This window comes from Alligator mississippiensis, chromosome 4 (assembly GCF_030867095.1).
Source record: "Alligator mississippiensis isolate rAllMis1 chromosome 4, rAllMis1, whole genome shotgun sequence".
Classification (NCBI taxonomy): Eukaryota; Metazoa; Chordata; order Crocodylia; family Alligatoridae; genus Alligator; species Alligator mississippiensis.
The window spans coordinates 229,326,479-229,349,669 of record NC_081827.1 but is presented as its reverse complement, the minus strand read 5'-3'; the positions used below and the strand labels follow the sequence as shown (position 1 = coordinate 229,349,669).

General features: G+C 42.6%; 1 protein-coding gene across 1 annotated transcript in view; it reads right to left on the bottom strand.

Annotated features, from left to right (window-relative positions):
- Positions 1-23,191, bottom strand: part of ORC4 (origin recognition complex subunit 4) — a 69,035-nt gene that overhangs the window by 15,764 nt on the left and 30,080 nt on the right. The window contains exons 3-8 of the mRNA XM_006277127.4: positions 22,002-22,078; positions 13,053-13,143; positions 10,357-10,432; positions 8,450-8,535; positions 3,956-4,004; positions 1,903-2,054 (exon numbers count right to left, since the gene is read on the bottom strand). Of these exons, the coding sequence (XP_006277189.1) occupies positions 1,903-2,054; positions 3,956-4,004; positions 8,450-8,535; positions 10,357-10,432; positions 13,053-13,143; positions 22,002-22,078 (531 nt within the window). The remainder of the gene's footprint in view (positions 1-1,902; positions 2,055-3,955; positions 4,005-8,449; positions 8,536-10,356; positions 10,433-13,052; positions 13,144-22,001; positions 22,079-23,191) is intronic.

The following is a 23,191-nucleotide window of genomic DNA, read 5'->3' as shown; positions in this document are numbered from 1 at the left end:
CTCTGGAGGCAGCAGACAGCTTGACATCAGAAGGAACCTATGACAATTTCTACAAAAGAAACTAGTTACTTTGCTCCTACTCCTTTTTTTTTTTTTTTTTACTTGCCCTGAAATCAGGATGACTTGGGCTTGAAATAATCTTATTCTGATGCAAGAAAAGGAAAAAGTCCCCACACACGTTAGAAGTAAAATCTGTATTAACAGGACAAAACACTGGAGCAAAGAACACAATCCGCAGTGGCACACTTTGTGCTGCTGCTTCTTGTCCCCAGGAAATGCCCATACCCTGTGCCCTCTGGCATGTGGCAGGTTACCCCAGGAGGGTTAAGGGAGGCTCAGTCCAGCAACTCTGCTGGCCCCAGCAGCCTTACCTGTGGTCCTGGGGGCCTTGCAGAGCTGCAGCCACATTGCTCCTGCAGCTGAGAGCCTGGTCAGCAGCTGGAGCATGGCTCCAGCGGGCCAGGCTCTGGTTTTGAGCAGTGTGCACTGCCACCACATGCACCACCCCCTTTTTTTTTTTTCTTTGATTCCGAGACCTCCTGGGGTCAAGCTCCCTCCCCCTCACGGTGCAAGGTAGGAGCACAGGGAACACCTGAATGTGCAGTATGTGGCGCTGCAGACAGGGCTGCAACACCATATACTGCACAGCTGCACTCATCTGGATGCAGCCTAAGATTCGATGAAGACTTGAAAGATTTAAAAGATTTTTGCACAGATTTCATTCTTGAATCTAATCGAGAAGATCGGCCATAGGGTGGAGAGAGCAGAGAACTCAAGACGCAGGAACCCATAGAAGACAAGGCTCCTGACATTATTAGTTAAACGAAATCCAACATTAAATAAGAAAGTGACGCATCCCACTTATGTTCTAAAGAAGGCCATGGACGTTCTAGGATAGCCCTCTCACTACCTTACATTATGTTCTAGGTCATCTTGCTTTAAGGTCAAAATGGAAACTGTTGAAATAATCATTATTCTTTTTCTAGATGATTACTTCTAACATTATCCAAGGTCAATGTAGTTGGTTTAATCATCTTTTCAAAATACAGTAGTTTACACCTTATTGCATTGATGTGGTGTTTTCAAGACCCACATCTCTGTTCTTTCCTGCTCCAACGAAAGAAAGCACCACAAATCTCGGTAAAGAATGGAAAATAATAGATGCCTTTCCTCCTCCCTATGTAGAAGGCTAGTGACAGAGTTGCGCGTGCACACACACACACACACACGCTTGTGTATATACGTACAAATCGCCTTTAAAAATAAATATTACCCTCTTTTCTCAGAACCATGACCTTTTTCAGCGCTAGACCAATGAGAAAAAAAAAAAAGAAGCTAAAATGTCCAAGTCTAAATGACTGGCATTAATGGACTTTTAATACTACCATTGTAATAGTTTGTGCCACCTACAGTATTTAATCTCTACAACAAAACACTTAAAACAGTACAAGAAAATAGTTATCGTCCTGTGTATCATCATGATTAAAGAGGGCCTACAATAATTTATCATCCAAAATGAGAAAGAGGGATTCATGTTTTGATAGTGTCAGAATGGTTTATCTGGTTGTGCTCCTGTCATTCACAAGTCATAGAAGTTGTGAACTTGAAATGTCACCAGGCTTGGGTTCTTGCCTACTCGATCATATGCCTGTTTCCTTAACTGCTGTTTGCCAAAATATTTAGCAAATTAAAGTGATATGAAGTGCTATTAGTACTGGAATCCATTTTTAAAATGGTCAAATAACAATAGCACTAGATACAGGGGAGGAAGCTCTCTCTCAGGCGAGTGGAGGCAGCCCCAAGAAAAAAAAAGAAGTAATTAAGGCCTTAAGAAATAAGTTTGTGAAGAATTACAGAATGTCAACAACGTAAGTTATGGCATTGGGAAGAATAATTTCTTACTTGTCTGCATGTAAGTCCAATAATTGTTACTGGAGTCTGGGCTGACTGGGATATATCAAAAAGGTTATATAGCAGTGTCTGGTTCTTATGATGAACAAATAAATCAAACTCATCCAGTATAAACAGCACTGGACAACTGCTATCTCGGTCACCTGAGAGAAGAATTGTTAAAAGTTAAATGTTATTCAATTGATAAATACATAACAATTAGAATTTTCATCTTTATAACACTTTTTAAATTTTAGGCCCTGGACGGACAAGAACTGGAAAAGTTTCAGGTACCTTTGAAGTGCTTTCAAAAGGCTACTGGACAGATAAATGCACTCTAGAAAGCACTAAAAATGGACATAGTGCTCCCAAAAGTCACCCTCAATGAAATAACTTTTGAACCATTTCATTCTAAAGGGCTTCCAGTTACGTGCAAGCTCAAGCATAGTAACACGGTCTACTGGTATTCCACAGTGCACAGTTACTCCCACATGGGTCGGGTGGTTTGAGGCTGGGGAGGGGTGTGGGAAGCACTGAATCACCTTGTCACATTCTCTAGCTGTGGTAAGTTTGAGATGCTCCAGCTGGTGAACGTGGCAGGGTGGGGTGTACAGACAGTTCCCTATCTGGTCATAGCATAACCATGGCATAATCCATTTGAACTGCTTCAAAATCAGAGGGGAATTTGAAATTTTTTCTTGAAGATTAGTTTTCCAATATTGGGTTATGCATCTTAAGCGAGGAAACTAATTTCTATTCTCACTGTAGCTGAATGCTTCAAGTCACGTGGAGCGTGAATGGAGTACAGTAGGGTTGCACTGATAGAGATTTTGAGGGCTGATACCGATAGCCAATACCGATCTGATTTCCGATACAGCTGCATGCAGCTGGTAAGTCTGTTGTAGTGAAAGGGGAGAGGGGAAGGAAGGGGCACTGTAGGGGCAGATCAATGCCCCCTGCAGTGAGGGAGGGAGGGGGCAGGTGCTGCCCAGCAGAGGTGGGGCAGGGCATGGGACGGAGCCGAGACTTATGGGGGGGGAGGGGGCAACTCCTCCTGCTCCGCACACCCCATGAGGGCATGGGAGGGAGGGGGCATAACTGTAGCTGGGGAGCTGCAACAAGGGGGTGAGTGATACTGAGGAGTGGACTCTATGCGTCTTCCACATGGCTGGGAGCATTCAGACATGGCAAGCTCATTTGCTGACAGGCAAGATTCTGGAAAAATATTTTTCTTCATTCTACCTTCCCAAAAGAAGGTGTGTGTCATATGTGATTAAGTATGACACTGTTCTTTTTCAAAATATCTTGTCAGAGACAGGGTTAGTCAGAAATCAGACAGAAGGTAAGGCAGGATGGCACCTTAGAAACCAAAGGGTTGAAAGAGGCATGAGCTTTCACAGGCAACAACCTACCTTGGGAAACATGAAACCCTTTCTTTCTGCCAGTTTTTTCATAGCAAATGGCAGAGTATGCTCTTCATGCTTCTCTCAACCAGTTAGTCTATGGTGCCACTCAACCCTCCCTTCTACCTATCCTACCAGTGTTATTTAGTTATAACTTATTTTTAGTTGCAAATAAAAAGAAGAGTTAAGAAACCAATCTGTTCCATTAAATTCCATGAACATAGACTGATAAAAGCACTGCACTCTATAATTATAACCACCATCGCTACACATGCAGAGCTGGAGTGAGAACATCTGTCCTTGGCAGGATGAACAATCAAACTGTCAAAAGTTTGGCTAAATTTTTGGCAGAGTAAAATATCACATTGCATAATTGTTTTTAAAAATCATTAAAGAGAGACTTCAGTACTATTTTCTGATTTTTTAAACTTCTCATTTTGGGTGTTTAGTATAGTCCGGAGGAGTCTTAATGCCAGTGAAACAATAAGGTTTTAATCAAATGTTACAACTGTTTTCTCCCGATTTTGCAACCAACAATGTCTCATGCAGAATTTCCTTGTCTAATGCATATAAAATGAAAGTCTTTTATTCCTGTATGACATGCATCTGAAAAGATGTTAGATGCAGGGCCAGTTTTAGGATTTCTTGTAAAAAACATTTACCTTTCTTTAAAGCTTCAAGAAGAAATGCAAGATTTTCAGCAAAACTACCCTGGAAGAAAAAAAAGTTTCATAACATGTTGCCAAAGGCACTCTTAAAATGCAAACACAAACTGCGTGAAATTCATAAATCCGCCTCCTTTACCTGTGTTTGAGAGAAGATGGGCTTTTATTTAATTTCTCATTAATACAGGATAAATCCTTACAATATACTTTATAATCGCATCTTCTATGAGGCACCTCTTTAGCCTAGGGGGCGGAGGGAAGATACTCTCTCTCTACCCCTCTTCTCCCAACTGCATACAAACAAAATAATGGTGGGTTAATACATTTCCTAGGAACAAGCATTACACACTTTAATTAACCATATATGCATATAAAAGGACAAGTGTCAACTGAGGAACAAATTTTATTGCATATGTTAATTGTGCTTTTTTTCCAATAAGCAGCACTACAGGCAGATCCATAATTTTCAAGATAATAACTCATCTCAAAGTAGGACTGTCCAACTGGTAGCCAGCAAGGGGTTGACATGCAGCCCATGGACTACTGCCCAGCTACTACTCACTCCACTGCTCCTGTAGAGGCCAGGTTCTCCAGGCTCCCCCTGACCCCTCTGCATTTTGCTTTCTGCAGCTGGGGGCAGGGCAATACCTGGGGAGAGAGGCTAGGGTGCCCACCCTATCTGTACAAGGCTGTACACACAGCAAGAGGTATGGGAAGGATCTGGCTGAGTGCCTTGGACACCCAGTGTACTCCAAGGGGGAGCCAGGCTGCCTGCACTGTGAACACAGCAGAGGCAGGGATCAGGGCTGCATGCAGCCTGGTGGCCTGGCTTCTGCAGGAGCAATGAAGGGAGTGGCAGCTGGGCAGCAGTCCATTGGCTGCATATTAACCCCATGCTGGCTACCAGTTAGACAGTCCTACTTTAAGAGAGGAACAGTTATATTGAAAATTATGGATCTACATGTAGCATTGCTTTTTGGAAAACTGTACACTGAACGTATGCAATAAAATACATTCCTGAGTTGACAGCTGTCCTCTGCACATGCGTATATGGTTAACTTTGTAATGCTTATTCCTGGGAAATTTGTTAATCCACCATTATTTTGTTGGTATGCAGTTGAGGGAAGAGGAAGAATGGACAAGAAATAGCTAGTAGAAATGTTGTCTATTTCTAGTTCTTTATTTTCTCTGGCTCTATTTTCCTTCTTTGATCATGTTGGGGTACATGGGGAGGTATACGGCTCCCCACCAGTCAGAAGCTGGACAAAGTATGGCTGCTCTGCTCCACTTGCTTCTATCCCAAGCCATATTATAGAAAGGTGGGCAGTAAAGAGGACTATTTACTTTACAGGTTGCTACAAACTACTGGGGAAAGATTATTTGTTTAGACAGAAATGAGAGCAGTTTAGTTACTAAGCTGGTGAAGGGGCTGGACAGCTCTGTAGCCCAAGGGCAGAAACGTTAATGATTTCTCTCCTTTCAGAAGAACAGGGTTATTTATTTCTTACCTTCTCCAGCTTTTGTACATTAAACTCGGTTTCCTGCATAAATAAAGGGGAAAAAATACACTAGAGGGAAAAGCTGCAAGGCTACTACTACTATGCTCAAGATAGCAGAGTTATTGACACTTCCCTTTGCTTCCTTCGTGGTAGCTGAAGTTGTGGAAAATGATATAATGAATTTTATACCTTTACTTTGTTTGTACTTTTCAAGTTACTGATGTTAGAAACACTACATGATAGAAGTCACCACTTTTATTTTATTTTTTTTTGCGCTTTCAATTATTTTGTCCTATTTTTGGGTGGGAGGAGGAAGGCAGGGAGAATTCTTCCTTTGTTCATGCTTGATAAATCACTTAAGACAACATACTAATGTCTGAAATCTCCAGCACACGAAACAAAGATGCAACTTAAAATTCTTTAGTTTCCCTCTCTTCTTGATTGACTGGTTAGTGAGATGGATATTGCATGGGTGATGGGCATTTTGAAATTTTGCTTAGTTGTTGGGTTATGTTGCATTTTGTAAACACTTATTTTAAGAGACTGAGCACAATAGTCCTCAATGGTAAAGCCCCTGATGGATTCCCAACTGCTATTCCACCACAGAATCTTTCATTTGGGGAATTCTATTGTAGCCTAATTAGTAACTATGCAAATCTGCCAATCTCATGTGTCCCATCAGGAAGCAGAGCAAGAGATGATGCTTAGAATGATCTTGATTTTATTTCAGTTTCCATTTTCTGACTTGGCACTCCTTGAACATGCAAATACAGCCAATATAGATCAGTAAACAAGAACATTAACTGAAAAACAGACTGAACTCCACACTAGCTATAATATACATATTTTTTTTTTATACAATTTTGATACTGCAGGGCAGACAGACCACCTGTTTTAGGTGAGAGCTTTGTGGAAACAGAAGATGTTCAGCTCATCTTCTCAGTAACATGAGACCAGTAAAAGACAACAAAAATTATCAGCGTATACAGGTTATACAAAGCTGTTAGCATAGGATGGGGGACTTTATAAATAAATATAAATCATATTAACTGGACTCGTATCAATAGGCAATGCAATGTAAGGTTAGTATGCAAACTGGCATAGGAAAACCAATCTGCAAGAAAAAAGGATTTGTAATGAAAAAAAATAATAAAAATAAATCCTGGAATCTTATTAACTTTTCTTCCCTGGGACCCAGTGGAGAGGATGTTAGGGCAGAAAACTTAAGACAGCATGAAGGAACTGATTCTTTGTTTGATACCTGTAATAAACAAGGAGTAAGTCTGGAACCACCTCCCCACACAAGTATTTGGAGTACTAGATAGACTAACTAGATTTAGAATGGATCTTGATCAGTTTGTTAAACAATTTCTGACACTGCAAGGGATTAGCCATGATGACTGTGGGGGTCCCTTCCTACATTTAATGCTGCTACTAGGCTTGAAAAAAAAAAAATGCAACAGTATTAGGACCTCCTAGGCTTTTAAAATTTGATCCAGTACAGAGCACATAATCCTGTGTTCCTTAAGGTTGGGAATGTGTTGATATTCCCTCAGTAAGGATGTCTGACCCATTTTACATCCACAGTCTAATTCAGGTTGTTAGAACTGCTATGGTTAAATTCAAGTTGCTATAATTAAATGGATGCCTCAGACAAAAGGAGATGGGGACAGTAAAGCCCTGAAGAGCACAAGTTTGGATTGCCCTTACCTGTTGAAGGGAATGCTGTGATGGATGGAGAAAGTAGCACGCCTAGGGGGTAAGTCCCTGAGTCGTGAACTATGGTCATTTACCCTAAAGGTAGGAAGGAACTTTAAGTTGAGCTTCCTGTTCAGTGGGCACCCAGTGGACTGGAAGGGACTATAAAGTGAAATGAGGAACCTGCATAATACAGTGCACCAACATCCTGTGTGATATCCTCCCCTTGGAGGCCTAAGGACCTGCTACCATAGCCTAAAGGAGTTAGGTGGTGTCTTTGCTGAGCCTGAGGCTCTGGGTTCTAGACCCCAGAGAAGTTGAAGCCCAGAAGTGGTTTCAGGACGGACAGAGCCTGGCACCCTCAGGCCCACAGGCCCAGAGTGACTGAGGCCCAGAACAGGGCAGACTCCAGTGTTGAGCCAGAGGAGCTACATTTGAGATAAGACAATCAGGGAGCCAGCAGACAGCAGAAGTCCTAACAGGGCTGTGAGACCTTGTCATCAGATTCCTCCCCACCTCCTAATTAATTTTTTTCAGCAAGACATACAGTAAAACTTCATGAATCCAGACCTCAGAAATCCAGCACTCTCAGAAATCTGGCACTGGACAGGCTGCTCCGGGACCGGCCACCACTCCCCCCCACCCCAGATGCGGAGGGGAAAGCTTGCATGCAGCAACTGCTGCCGCCATTAACCACCCTGCACCGCACGTGGCTACTCAGGGACCATCCACCGCTACCCCCTCTCTTCCCGGCCCGTGACCAGCCACCACTCAGATTTCAACAATCTGGCATTTTCAGATATCTGGCAGGTGCTCAGTCCCAAGCATGCCGGATTCATAAGGTTATACTGTAGTAGGTAGTTTGGGACCAGGAAGATTTCTAAGTAGACTGGGAGACAACAGGACTGGCTGTAACAAGATGCAGAACCCCTCCCTCAAGTACCATCACAGTTACTATATGGCAATATTGGACAGTATTTTTTATTCTCACACTCCTATGAAATTGGATTTTCAAAGATCAGGCAAGGGCAGAGCAGGGTGGCACCTTAGAAACTTACTAAGTCAGAAGCATAAGCTTTCACAGACAACTATCTACTTAACTGGATGTTATGTATGGACCGGCAGAAAAAAAAAAGATATATTAGAAGCAGTATATATATGACAAGTATTTTAAACATGTGGTACAACATGACTAAAGTATATAACAAAAAGCTATTTTCTCAAGACTTTTTTGGATGGAGCCTTAGATAACACATTTTTATTTGTAGCTAAAGGAACTGAAGCCAATACTTACAAAAACTCGATCTCCAACCACATTTTCTAGACTTAGTTGCCTTGTGATCTCCTTAAGAGCTATTTTATCATTGGTCTGCAACAGGCCTTATTAAAAAAAAGAAAAGAAAAACAGTGGCAATTTTACATTAGACAGTGTAAATTGTCCTTTTCTTCCTACACCCAGGGTAGCAACTATGCTTCATCCACATGTAACAAGATATAAAAAAGTAATGGAATAATGTTACCTTACACAAACCAATAAAAGTCCCAGTTTTTGACTTAAGACTATCTCTGTATAAACAGTGTTAGAAGAGATAATTTCAGCCAACCCACATTTTACAATGGAAGACCAGGTAACTGGTTATGAGTGACTTCTAAAGGTAGAGTTCTTGAAACAGATCTTTACTAGACTCTGGTTTCCTACAACTTCTACATGGTCTCAAAACTATATCAAAACATCAAGAGAAGCTGAGCTGAACACTCCCATGCACACTGCTGTAATGAGGGGGCAGACAAAATACGGCCCATGGGCTGGATTTGGCCCACCAGCCACTTTCACCCAGCCTGCTCCACCCCACAAATGAACTGTGTCCCAACCAGCCCTTCCACCCGCCAAGGTGGGAGTGAGGTGCCCAACATACCTATTATGCCTTGCTCCCACCCTCATGGGTAGAAGGACCAGGTCCCACTAGCACCAGGTGGGGCTGCTGCTGCAGCCTTCCCCCAGCATCCTGCTCCCTCCAAGCAGCAGGTACGGAAGGGGGAAAGGGGTGGGGAGGTGGACTGCAGCTGGGCAGGAGCACAGAGTATAGGGCTGGGGCTGGCTGCAGCACGGAGCCCAGGGGCAGTGAGGAGTTCGGCTGGGCAGTGTGTGAGCGTGGAGGACAGCTGGGGGTATGGGGACCCCTCCCATACTACCCCCATGGTGCACAGCCCTGGTAGGAAGCAGGGGCAGCAGCAGGGGGGTGCTCAGCGCTGGTGCCTGGTTCTGGCCAGCTCTGCACATTGCAGCCAGAAGCGTAGCCCCCACTGGGCCGTCTGTATCGTGGGCACTCTCCACGCTCATGCAGCAGGGAGGAAAGCCCCAGGCGCTGGAGCGGCTGGGGTGGGTAAGGCAGCCGGCTCCAGTGTGTGGGGCTTCCCTCCCATGCCGCACGAGTGCGGGGAGTGCTGGCCATGGAAACTGCTCAGCGGCGGCTGCGCTCCTTGCTGTGATGTGCGGTGCTAGCCAGAGCCAGGCACCAGCGCCCCCACTTGATGCTGCACCATGGGTACAGTGTGTGTGTGGGGGGAGGGGGGGGGGGTCACATCCCTTCCACCCCACAAATGCCACACACGTATACACACCCCGCCTCCCCCCATGCTGCCTGAGTTGACTGCAGGAGAGGACAGGGTGTTCCAGAGCCCCACAAATGCCATACAACCCCCAACATACCCCGTGCCCCCTACACATAGCAACACCTCCTCACAAATTTCTGTCGCATGTCCCCCACACCCCATCATACAGACCCCCACACCCCTCCCAACATAATATAAAAGACTAAGAATTTATTTTTGAGTTATGCAATCACCTCTAGATACACTACGCAAACAGAGATCATGACAAAAATATGTTTTGTAATAAAATTAAAATATATGTTATAGTAGGTATTTGACTTCTGCTGCATGATTGTTTTTTTCTGGTTCTAAGATGGCACTCCCCCTCCCAAAAGAAGTATTTCTTGGGGGGCAAAGGGAAGGGCCTTCAGGTGGCAATGGTGAGGGGTTGGACTTCCAGTCCCAAGATGGTAACCAGGGACCAACTGCAAAGGGGCGGGGCTACCCATGCGGCCCTCAACAGCTCACCAAACCTCATTAAGCAATCTTCTGCCAAAAATAATTGCCCACCCCTGCTGTAATGTCTACCGACGCTGCCAAATTACTTACCATTTAAATGAACTTGCAAGAGGTTTTCCTTTACTTGCTTTATTTCCATGAGCTCCTTCAACACATGGTTTAGTAACTAGGAAAGATATGTATAAATTGAATATGCTTTCCACCACAGAATTTTTAAATTAACAACTGTAAGACAGAATGTTAAAAGACAAAGATGATCAAATACCTAGTAATATGGAGGATACCACTTTGTCAGTCGTAAGCTTGAGAACATTCACATCATTTTGCTAGATTTCAGAGGAAGATTTCCAACTAGTTTTTGTTGGTGCTGGATCTGCGACCCAGTCCTGATACTTGTTCCGGGAGGACCCAAACCCTCATACTAACCACGACTTCTTCCATTCGATAATAGGCATATTTTGTTCATACACAGCAATAGCAGATAAGAGTAATGCAGGCAAAGCAAACAAAATAACCCCAATCCTATTTATCTACCAGTTCCAGGGTTCTCACAGAGGAACAGTACATCTGGCTAATACGCGAGTGCCAGCCTGTAGTTCTTTCCTTGAATGTCATCAGTCTTGGAGGTCAAAGGCCAAGACCCCTCCCCCCTCCTGCCCCAATGGATGGGCAAGACGGGCCAGTGGTGCACCCACAGTGGCCTCGGGATCCCCTTCTGGGCAGTCTCTCACCTGTAGGGTCCCTGGCCCTTTTACATTCAGGCTATGGCCACATCTGGACCTTTGGCCTATCTATTCCAAGACCCTGGCCCCGCATCAGGCCAGTTGAGAGCTCAGGCTCTCCAGGCTCTGGCAGTCTTTGCAGTGGTCTCTTTCAACTTTTTGACCCCTCTAGGGCCCTGGCCCTGCCTCTGGGTTGCCAGACCCCTTGGTGTCTCAGGGCTTTTTCAGACTCCTCCTGGGCTACAGGCTCCTAGACCACCTTGGTCTCCAGCTGTCTCCCTCAGATTTTGACCCCTTTCTGGAAATTCTTTAAAAAGTTTCATGTTCTTTTAAGTCTTATCTATGCTTCCCTTCTAAATGAACTACTCCACTCTTAGAGAAAAGCAAAAATCAATAACATCTTAAAAAGTGTATATATATGCTTACTGCCAGCAGGAATGTGGTATTCAGTCAGTTTTATTATTCTAAATCTAGTTTTCATATTTTGTGTATCTGATGAATTACTAATATTAGTTTGTGGGAGAACAGAGTACAAGAATAATGCAATAATTTTCCAGTTACTCCACAAGGAAAGTTTACATCCAAATTAACAAATAAATGCAATAATGGGAAAAAAAGTTTTAACAGTTTTAACATTTAGCAGTTTTAGTTTAGTACAGCACTGGCCCACTGTGCAAGACAAAGGGAGCTGAAAGTTTTGTCTCAAATAATGTCATATGCTTGTTCTATTTTAAACACAAAATGAGTAAAAGGAGGACAAAGTTAACAAGCTATTATATAAACTATTAATATGGAAAACTTTATCCTTTTACAAGCCAGTCCTGTGCCCAATATTTTCCACCCTGCCCTTGGATAAGCTATTAACATCATAAATATATAAAAATGTATTAACTGTATTTATTAGCTCCATCCTCTTTTCTGCTTCTATCATCTCCCCTATCAAGAATTACCAGTTCTCTTTAAGCATAACTAGTCTTCCTGAAGACAAACTACTTTCTCTTCACTTGCAGGAGGCAACTAAACCATTTCACTATTCATTTAGTTTGTCTTATGAATGATCTGCTCTTTTATAGCCAGGGGGGTCAGAACTCAGGAGGAAAGATTATGAAGGTGTCAAAGACTAATGTGAAGAGGGAAAAGAAGTTAGTATATTTATTTTAAAAAGGTCCCAAAAACACTGGCAATTAGATGAGTCCAGAAAAACTTATAGAACAGAGTCATGATATGGAAACCTTTTAGTTTGCACACCATCTGTTCTGTGGGGCAGTGTGTGCCTTCAGGCTCATCTACAGTTTTCATACAGCTACAACAAAGTCAGTTTCTAAAAATAAAAGTGGCACAACCTTTTTGCATATAGATAATATTCCAGGAAGAGGTGCTTACAGCCATGTAAGTCATTAGTTTACAAACAAATAGTATGTCATTTCAAGTATACCAATTTCTAGACTAATACAGTAAAGCTATACTGAAACTGTGCTTAAACATGTAAGCCTTACATTCTGGCTTGTACTACAAACCAACATAGCTGGAGTGCAGAAACTTTGTTCTGAGTTCTGGATATAAAAGAAATCACTTGCCTTCCCCCTCCTCCTCCCTATCCCATGCCCATCTGTTGCTCTCCCGCCCTGCAAAAAAAAAAGTATGCAAAAAAAAAAGTATGCTCTTTTTATGAAGAGTGACTTCAGTACCACCTTTGCCAGATGAACTGTAAATGTATTAGAAGAAGTGCTCCTTAGATGACTTATATTAGAAGTTTAAATAATTTTCTATTGAGGTACCAGTTCAGAACTTCATTCCGTGATAATATATTCTAAAGAAAAAAATGCTCAATTAAGTTTTCACGTAATACAAGGGTTTGTGTTTTCCAAGCTACATTTTGTGAGAGGGAAAACTAATTTTCCTCGCTATATTAGTTACTTAAGGAGCAAAGAAACTGGAAGACAGAAACAACAGTTCTAAAGACACCCCTTTTCCCTGCTCCGTCCACACTTCCCCAGGACTCCAATAGAGTTGTACTCATGTCACACGCTAGCTCAGCCCTGAACGTGTACAAGAATCTTTTACCATGGTCTTGCCCGATCCTCGGGGTCCAATGATGAGCGCAGAGTTACTTTCCCCATGGAAAATGGTTCGTTTCAGCAGCTCCAACAGATGTCTATATGACAATAAGATTAAGTTATAACTTCAAATTGGGCATTTGCTGTAACTATAAAAAAATTTTAAAAACTAATGGAACACAAGAAGAGCCTGATGCAAACGCCACTATGCACTGTGGACAAAATACACTTTTCTTACTTGGATTGTATTAAATTTAACACCAGGATAAGTGCATGAAAACACCTAAGTCAAAAGCCTCAGTAGTTTTTTTATAAGCCTACTAAACAGCATGCCCTACATGAAAACCCAGTTTTAGAGATCAAACTCAGTTAAATTCCTTCCTTCCAATGAACAGGTACTACTGCACTCAGTTACAAGACAAGTTGTTTTAAAAAGCAATAATAAAGTTGCCCAAGACAGCGGCTTCAGTACTGGCAGAAAATTATGGATCGTTACTAAATTTGGCAGTTATTTTGTAGATCAAAAGTTAGGGCACAGCATTAAGGGTTCAAGCCACGAATAACGGTATCTGACAGTTTAAATAATTGTCTATTCAGGTACCAATTCAAAACTTCATTCCATGATGAGCATTTTTTTCTTTACAGTGTATTAATTGTATATTTAGGTAATACAAGGGTTTGTGTGTTCCAAGCTACATTTTGTGAGAGGGAGAACTAAATTTTCCTTGCTATACCTAAGAAAACAAATTTGCCTGATGATTTTTCATTGGTTACGGTGCTTCTCTTGTGAGACTGTATTCATGCTAGTTTATTGGTTCAGATACATCATACAACTGGATACTTTCAGGCATCCCAATAAGCCTAAATGGTCATGATTTTTAAAAAACATTACAGGTCTCATTTTTACAAAAACTGAATAGTACCATTAAGTATTTATGCATAAGTCTCCTTATAGAAAGGATACCATTTTCTTATGGGAAGGAAGAGTTATAAGGAGACAGTAAACTGAAGGTTACTTTGGCTATTACTGTTAAGGGGCTAGAAGGAAGAAGATATGAACAAGGAAAAAAAATGTAATTTTTTACATTTTACACCTGTCAGCAAAGAATGCTAAATATTATATATAAATATTACTGTATTTATTCAAATATAAGACAACGCTGAATATAAAATAACCCCCCAATAATTAGATTCTATATTAGAAAATTTATTCACAGTTTCATAGTAGTTAGGGGTCAGAAGGGACCTAAATAGATCATCTAATCTGACCCTCCGCCACTGGCCAGAGCACACACTGGAATCACACGACCCCAGACAGGTGTTCATTCAACCTCTTTTTGAATTTACCCAAGGTAGGAGCGAGGACCACTTCCCTAGGAAGTTGGTTCCAGATCCTAGCCACCCTAACAGTGAAATAGTGCCTCCTAATCTCTAACCTGAACCTATTCTCCAGCAGCTTCTGGCCATTGTTCCTCGTCACCCCAGGTGCCACTGGGGGGAATAGGACCCTTGCTATTTGCTGCTGATCTCCCCTAACGAGTTTGTAGGCAGCCACCAAATCCCCCTTCAGCCTCTGTTTGCTGAGGCTGAACAGGTTCAGGTCCCTCAGCCTCTCCTCATAGGGCCTGTCCTGCTGCCCTTTAACCAAGTTGGTGGCCCTCCTATGAACCCTCAAAGCAGGCCACTTCCTTCTTAAAGTGCGATGCCCAGAACTAGACGCAGTACTCCAATTGAGACCGGACCAATGTCGTGTAGAGGGGGAGTATCATCTCTCTGGACCGGCTTGAGATGCATCTTTGGATGCACGACAAGGTGCGGTTGGCTTTGCTGGCTGTGGTCTGGCATTGGCAGCTCATGCTCATCTTGGAGTCGATAATGACTCCAAGATCCCTTTCTGCTTCTGCGCTCTCAAGGGGAGACAATTATTTAAACTTTTGTATGTATGCTGTGGATTCCTTCTCCCCAGGTGCAGCACCCTGCACTTATCCACACTGAAGCCCATCCTATTACCATCTGCCCACCTCTGTAGTCTAAGTCTAATTGCAGCCTCTCTCTCCCTTTGAGCGTGCCTACCACTCCCCACATCTTAGTGTCATCGGCAAACTTGGACAATGTGTTTTCCACCCCCTCATCCAAGTCACTGATGAAGATGTTGAACAGTGTAGGCCCCAGGACTGAGCCCACTGTTCCCATCCCGCCAGGTCAAGTACGACCCGCGTCCACCACCGCTCTCTGGGTGTGCCCCATCAGCCAATTTCTGACCCATCCAACTGTGCAGGCATCAATGCCACAGTCGCTCAATTTATTAATGAGAATGGGGTAAGAGACGGTGTCGAAGGCCTTCTTCAAGTCCAGAAAGACTATGTCCATGGCAACACCATCATCCATGGATTTAGTTACCTGGTCATAAAAGGCCATCAGGTTGGTCTGGCAGGACCTGCCTTTGATGAACCCATGTTGATTTCCCCTGGGCATGATCTCCCCTGCTGGCCCCTCGCAGATGTGATCCTTGATAATTATTTCAAGGATTTTCCCCAAGGCCGATGCGAGGCTTATGGGCCTATAGTTTCCTGGGTCCTCCTTTCTCCCTTTCTTATAAATGGGGACCACATTAGCTAGTTTCCAATCTCCGGGCACCTGGGCCGTGGTTCTGGGTCCTCCTTTCTCCCTTTCTTATAAATGGGGACCACATTAGCTAGTTTCCAATCTCCGGGCACCTGGGCCGTGGACCACGATTGCTCATACAGCCGTATAAATTTGTTGTCATATAAAATTTGTTGTATATAAGTTTCCAGATATAGAATCTAATAATTGGAGGTTCGCCTTGAATTTGTCCCCCTTTCCCTGCTACAGCAGGGAAAGTAAAAATTGGGAATGGGGTCTTCTGCTTTCTGCCCCCCACAACTTTCCCTCTGTAGCCCCTTCCCCTTCTCCGTACTGTCAGACCCTGTTCTCCCTGAGCATATGGAAGAGAGAAGCAAATTTGAAAAAAGTGACCTCAAAATAACAGTACCTGTGGTAATCCATAGATTTAATTAATCCAAAACTGCCTTGCATTTTTTGAAACTGCTGCAAGTTTTAGCACAGGTACTGTATAAACACACTTTTAAGCAGCACTTCCGTACCTACTTAAACATAGCACAAACTATATATGATTTCAGTCCAAAACCAAAAGACTGATGACTTACCATATGGTTCATTGGCCTGGGCCCCAGCAGAATCAACAACATTTCAAGCCATGATGACTCCCAGCTCAACACTGCTCAATATATGTCTACTCCAGATACATCCCATAGAGGATTCATGTGCTAATTAACCTCCCATCCATGACTGGAACTGAACGTTCTGGTCACGAGCCCCGAGATCCTCCCAAAAATGATACGTACATGAGGCACAGGGCAACCTGGCCCAGCCCACATCATGGAGTGTAGGCCCACACTAATCATATGCATTAGGGTGAAAGAGGGGGTGACAGAGCAGTTCTGGGTGAATTGTTTGGGACCCCAGTTGGTGATGTTTACCAGGCATTTATGGCTGGTGAAGAAACAGGAATCATTTGAAATGGAAAAGAAAGGCACAGCTCAGCTATGAGAGTGAAGAGGATATCAACATGTATTCTCTGTAATGACTCACCATGACTCTAAAGAGCACTGAGAAGCACTATGCAAAATGGGCATTATCATGTATGTTATTCAGATAGGCTGCCCTAATCTATCCTTGCAGTAGGTTTCTCATCAGCAGATGGCTTCTTGCGGACTCAGATCAAGTGTGGCAGCTGAATGGAAGCGTGGCTGCTGCCCTGCAGCTTTGGTCAACAATCTGAGAGGCAGGAGCAAAGAGCAGCGAGATGGCAGCGGCTGTGAATGCTGGCGAGCTGACAGCAGAGAAACAAAGATCGGAGAAGGAGAGAGGAGACTAGGTAGAGTGGAGCCATGAATACGGAAATTCAGATGGAGAGCTGGAATCTGATTGGCAGCTGGTGCAGCAATGCATGAAGATGAAACCGAAAGCAGCTGCAACTGTGCAGGGATGAGCAAATCAAAAGAAGAGCGACAGGAAGAAGACGGTCATCAGCCAGTCAGGTTAAAGCAGCAGCAGGAACCAGAGAGCTGTAGAAGAATGGAAAGGAGGAGCCAGACAATGAAATGCGAAAGGGGGAGGTGGGTGGATCTCGGACGATGGGGATAAGGAGCCCGGAGAGACTTTTAAGCACAGGGTACATGTGACAATGACTAGGGAGAGGCACAGGAGAGATGGACCATGGAGAGGTATGACTTTTTTGATCAGATTTTGACTGAAATTTTGAAAGTGAACCCCAAATACTTACAATGCATGATGGCCGAACCAAATGGGAGGTCATGGGGTTTCACCTTCTGGCACAGAAGGGCCTATAAGCAGTTCTGGAGATAGTATAAGGAAATGGAGAAGGAAGAACTGCAAGGACTGATTTTTGTTGCTGCACAGAAGTCAAGGGAGAGATTGATCGTTGTCAATTATAGAATGGAGAACCTTAAACAAGTGAAACACTGGAGGTGAAAAGGGGTGGAATGAGTGTTGTGGTAGCAGCACAACAACTAGAAGAGGAGAGGGAAGAGGAGAAGGGACATGAAAGCATGAGCATGGAAACAGAAGTAGAGATAGAAATCCCAGAGATTGACTGAGAAGAAAGTTCTGTTTTAGAGAAAGGGAAAGGGGTGGAGCCACGGGTAGGAAAAAGGAAGAAACAAAGGTAGTCATGGAAAAGGGGAGAAGGGAGAAGCAACACCGGGGGAATGGTGCTTCGGAAATGGAGATGGAAGGGTATGCTGAGCCAGAAGGAAGTAGTGTTTGGGGGCTGGGGGGGTGGGACAGCAGCTGCCTCTCTCAATATAGAAGCCCTGGAAAACTAGTGAGAGCGAGGGGGATAAAGAAGGGGGGAGGGACAGAATCACTTAGTCAGCAGTGACGTGGATGACCTGTAAGACAAGAGAGATGAGGACCAGTATCTTCCACCTTTTCTTTATCATGGTGTTATGTGCTGCAACTTTAAATGTGAGAAGATTATTGACAAGGAAGAGGTGGGATCGAATGGCAGCAATTTTAAAGTCTATTGATGTGGACATAACGTGGGGCAATGAGTATAAATATCTGGAGAAGAGATGGGGTTTGGGGCAGTTGTGATAGGTGGGGAAAAACGTGAACAAGGCAGCAGGGGTGACAGTGTTAATTAAAAACCCAGGGGTTAAAGTCAAGCAAGTACATGTGTTAGAGGGAAGAATGCAGAGGATGTTGTTGGAGACACAAGAGGTGGAGGCAGAGCTGTTTAACATATATACACCCAGGGAAAAGGGAGGGGAAGGTGGCTTTATTCTGAAGTTGGAAATGGACATGGTGGGGGGGAAAACACAGAGTCATAGTAGGCAACTTCAACTGTATAATTAAGAAAGGAGACTGGGGGGCGGGGGGGGGGGGGGAAGAAGAGGGGGAATTAGAAAGTTCCTTGAAGAAGATGTTAAAGAAAATTATCAAGGGAGAAGGTTTCAAGGATGAGGGAGAGAAAATACATATGAGAGTGGAGCCAGGAGGAAGGAAAACTTAAAGGATTTTCTTTTAGTCTTGGAAGGAATGGCAGCACACAATAAAAGAGATACAAGATATCGGTTTTAGTGATCATCGATTGCTACGGGTGTAGATGGGAAAGCAAAAGGCCCTCTGGAAACTGAACATCAGACTGCTTCACAACAAAAAACTGTGTATGAAGTTTATGGAGGAGTACAAGGAACAGAGAACCTTAAAGAACTGTTATAAGAGCAGGTGGGAATGGTGGTGTATGTTTAAGAGAAGAACAAGTAGGGGAGGGAAAGTGAAATGCTCACTGTATGTGAATGGTATTAATGTGATGGTGCGAGAGAGTCTCATTAGAATCCTGAAACATATGGAAGACTATGGCAAAGCTTCAAGGGCAAAAGTAAACAAGACTAAGGGCAAGTTGTTGGGGATCAGAGTTTGGGAGATCTAGGGAAATTTCACATGAGAGTAGTTAAGAATCAGATAAAAATCTGAGGGGCAGTTCCTGATATAGAAGGGAAAGGCACAAAAGCATGAGAAGAGATAGGGTTACGGGTTAGGAAAATTTTAGGGTTTTGGAACACAAAAGGTTCGTCACGTGCAGGAAAGGTGAAGTTGGTGAAACAGGTGTTGCTACCTATTGTTTTGTTTGTGGGTGTAGTATATCCTTCATCAAGGAGTCAAAGCAGGACAATCCAGAGACATATTTATATGTTATTCTGGGGTTCTAAAACAGAATGGATTGTCAGGAAGGAATGATATAAGGGACACGAGTGCAGAGGGTAACAAATTCCAGACCGAGACATTTATCTACGCACACTCTGTTAGAATGGTGATGAGGGAAGCATCAGAAGGAAGTGGAAAAGTGGGAAATTTCTGCAGATTTGGGGTGGGGAAATAGCTGTGGAGGATGGGCCTATAATGGGACAGGGTAGAAGAGGCAGTGGGCTTGGACACTGCCAATATATTATGGGAGAGCAGAAAATGTTATTAAATTACAAGGTTTGGAAGAGCTAAGGATACAAGGTTTGAAATAAAAGGGAAGGATTTTGAAGGAAATCAGAGGGAAAGACAAAGTAACTGAGGTGGGTGATTTGTCAGAGCAACAAGCAAGGTGAGTGTGGAAAGGGGTAGTGGGGAAAGATCTAAAAGGAAAACATGCAAGCCTGATGTGGAGATTGGTGGGGAGGGTTTTAATAGTAAGAGAGGTTCAATTTAGGTAGGGTTTGGGAAGAACAGTAAAATGCCCATGGGAGAAGTACAGGGGGGAAGAATCAGTGGTACATGTATTTTGGGAACGCAACTTTGTGTGTGAGATTTGGAGGAGGGCAAGGAGATTGTCACAAATTTTAGAAGTGACTGACAAGATAAATTTTGAGGCAGTGATGTATGGGTTGGTTAAGAAAGGATGGGAAGAAAGGAAGATATGGGCATGAGTGGTCTGTGTTAATGCAGCGCTTGGAAAGTGATAAATTTGGTGATTATGAAAGGAATGGCTCAAATAAGACATGCAAGGGTATGTTGAGGAGGAAGATGAGAGTAAGAGAGAGGAGATGTGAAGGAAAGATAAATGGATAAATGGTATTCACCTCAGGAGTGCCTGAAATAGTGGGGTAAAAGAGAGGGGAGGGAGGGTAGGAAGAGAGATAGTTGTGGGATGAGATGTCGTTATTGTAAACTGTTAAGAGATGGATAATATCATGTTTTTTTATTTGTAAATATGTATAAGAGATTTTGGATTTTTTAAAATAAACTGTTGAGTTTAAAAGAAAAAAAAAAGTTCCCATCAGCGTTGCCTCTTGTGGGCAAAGATGAAGACTGATATGGATTTAAATGGCATTGTGCAGTGGAGGGTGCACCCCTGTCCAATGCACTGTGGATAGGTTGCCCTACAAGAGTCTTGTAATTAGCTTGTCACTGACCGGCTTCCAGTGGAAGGATCTCGTAGGATCAACATGCCAACTTTATGGAAATGAGGGACTCCCTGCCAGCTTGTTCCTGTGGCCATTGGCCAAGAGCAAGAGAGACTTGGGGGAATCCGAACCCCAAGACTATGGACTGGGGGCTGAACACAGGATGCCCGTCAATGGATTTGGGAGTATCTGAAGCCCTGGGCTGAAAAGTCTGGGGTAGAAGATACTTGCCAGCAGCAGCACCACATCTGGTGCTTGAATGATTCAGCATTGGTCAGTCAAGAGGATTCGGACCTGATTTGGCTAATTTGACCTGGAACACAAAACATGTTCCAAAAAAATCTCAGCCTTTTGACTAAGATTAATTGTAGCACTTTTGGCACCCACGGGAGTGTCTGGGCTGGCTCTGGCCTTCCTGGTGCTGGCCTGGTATTGCAGTACCTCCAGCTCTTGTGCCAGTTCCCTGCAGAGGAAACACTTGCCTTTTTTTTTTTTTTTCTTTTAAGGACCACGCCAAAAAAAAAAAAAAAAGATACCCATCAGCATGTTTGCCCAATATGGGCCATGTTATTTTATGGTCGTGCTCAGTATTGGCTGCATTTATTTAATTTATTTTTTAGTTGTTTTCCATTACTGAATACATGCTGCTTTTAATGACTGACAACATATTTCATGAGGGTTCCTTGTATGTGAAGGAGACAAGGAAGTAAATACCATATTTACTCAGAGACAAGATGCTGATAGGGGGGAATCTCATCTTGTATTCAAGTAAATATGGTATTTATGAAGAGTCCTTTTTTTGAAGAGTTGTTTCATATGCTTGAAGAAGTCTATTAATACCACCAGTATTCTACATTGCTAACAGCCAGTGTATTTTACTGTATCATAATGAAGTTAACAGCCAAGGAAACAAAATGTGAGAACTACAGAAAACTTTTCCTAATTTCTATATTGACTTAAATTTTTAGATTTTCAAACAATCATTTCTATCTTCGATGTGATGTCATTTAGACTTTCCAAAAGCATATGCCTGTAAAATAACTCTCAGGGGAAATGAGTGTAGCATCAAAGTGCCCATTGTTTTCAACTCTCAAGAGATTAATGAATTGTAGAAAGTTAGCAATAGCCCAAATTAGTAAAGTGGAATAACTATATTTGGGATGTAAAAGTGGAATTAAAAGTTTAACCATTAAAATGGATTTTTAATTTATTTTAATTTTGTTTTTCTTAAGGTTTAAATCATACCTGGAAAATCTCAGTCCTAACTGCAACTTCAAAAACTCAGGATGCAAGCCTCACACACTGACAGAACAGAGTGTGGATCCTTTAAATACTGAAGTAAATTTAAAGGATTTTCAAAGTATTTTTAAAATCACTACTTAAACAGAAGAAACAATAAAAAAGCATAAGGCCAGGTACATGTAAAAAAGAGATTTCTACATGCGACAAACCCATGTCAAAATAGCAAAGCATTGTCTCTGAAACCGTACACTTACTTGTATTGAGGCTCGACCCCAAATAGCTTTCCATTAGGATGCTGGTGACAAAATCTTTCACGTAAAATTCTTTGTACCTGTCAAGATAAAATATTAACACAAAATGCTTAAATAGGTCATAACACTGACCCACATGCTAGCAACTGTATTCAGTTTTGTTGGATTAGTTGAAGATGTGTTGATTTAGGGCAACTGTACTTCAAACAAGATAAACCCACTCAAATTCAAATGTATATTTAGTCATCACTAATTGGAATCTAATAGTAGAAATCAAGTTCTCAAGTAGAGAGATTATTTGGTCACACAATCAAGTACAGGTGCAGAGAAACAGTTGTGTTATTCCAAGACGGTGGTGGCAGTATGTCCGTCTTGTCTCCATCATTCTATTTCATCTCTATAGCCCAGAGGACACAGTGTAGTACTTGTTGATACATATTACTTTCTCTAGTAGCTCGCCTATTGTAGATCCTGTCTGCATACTAGTCTCTAACTTGAGATTATTATGCATCAGTTTCTATATCCCTGTGAGACTTGTGGTTAAATTTTTCTAGCAAATCTAAACAGATTTTTTTCTCAAATGCTTCTTGATTCATTATTTTGCCAATATACTGAAAATTCCAGTCTATGAAAGATTTTCCTTTACAGAAAGGAATCAAACTCTTCTAGAGACTAGTATTTCCCAAACTGTGGTCTGGACAACTGGTTGTTCATGAATCATCCTTATGATTCCTCATTTAAAAGTTTAATATGGCAATCCACAAAAAGCCAAGTGTGGACACTGGTACCAAAGATTTGGGGGAGGGAAAAAAGAATACTCTTCCAAGTTGTTTTTAATTCTATTTGATTACAATTCAACCAATTTTCTCAGCTACCTAAAACTTTATGACAGATTACTCCAGTCTTCTTATGTGAAGTTCACTACTCTTCAACCTGGCAATATAACAGTCAGGTCATGCAAGACCACCCACTTGTTAGCCTCTCATCCCCTTAAGTTTTTTCAAAACTTTTTTGATGAATACCACCTGATGTTGGTAACCTGTTGCTTTTCCAACTACTGGCTCCAACACCCTCCTGAGGACACACATGAACAATTGCCAATTAAGACAGATGGGTATTTCTCTCCAGTATCTTTTTGGATGGCAAGTGATTCAGAGAAATTATGTTGTTCATCTTCAGTTTGACCCTGCAAC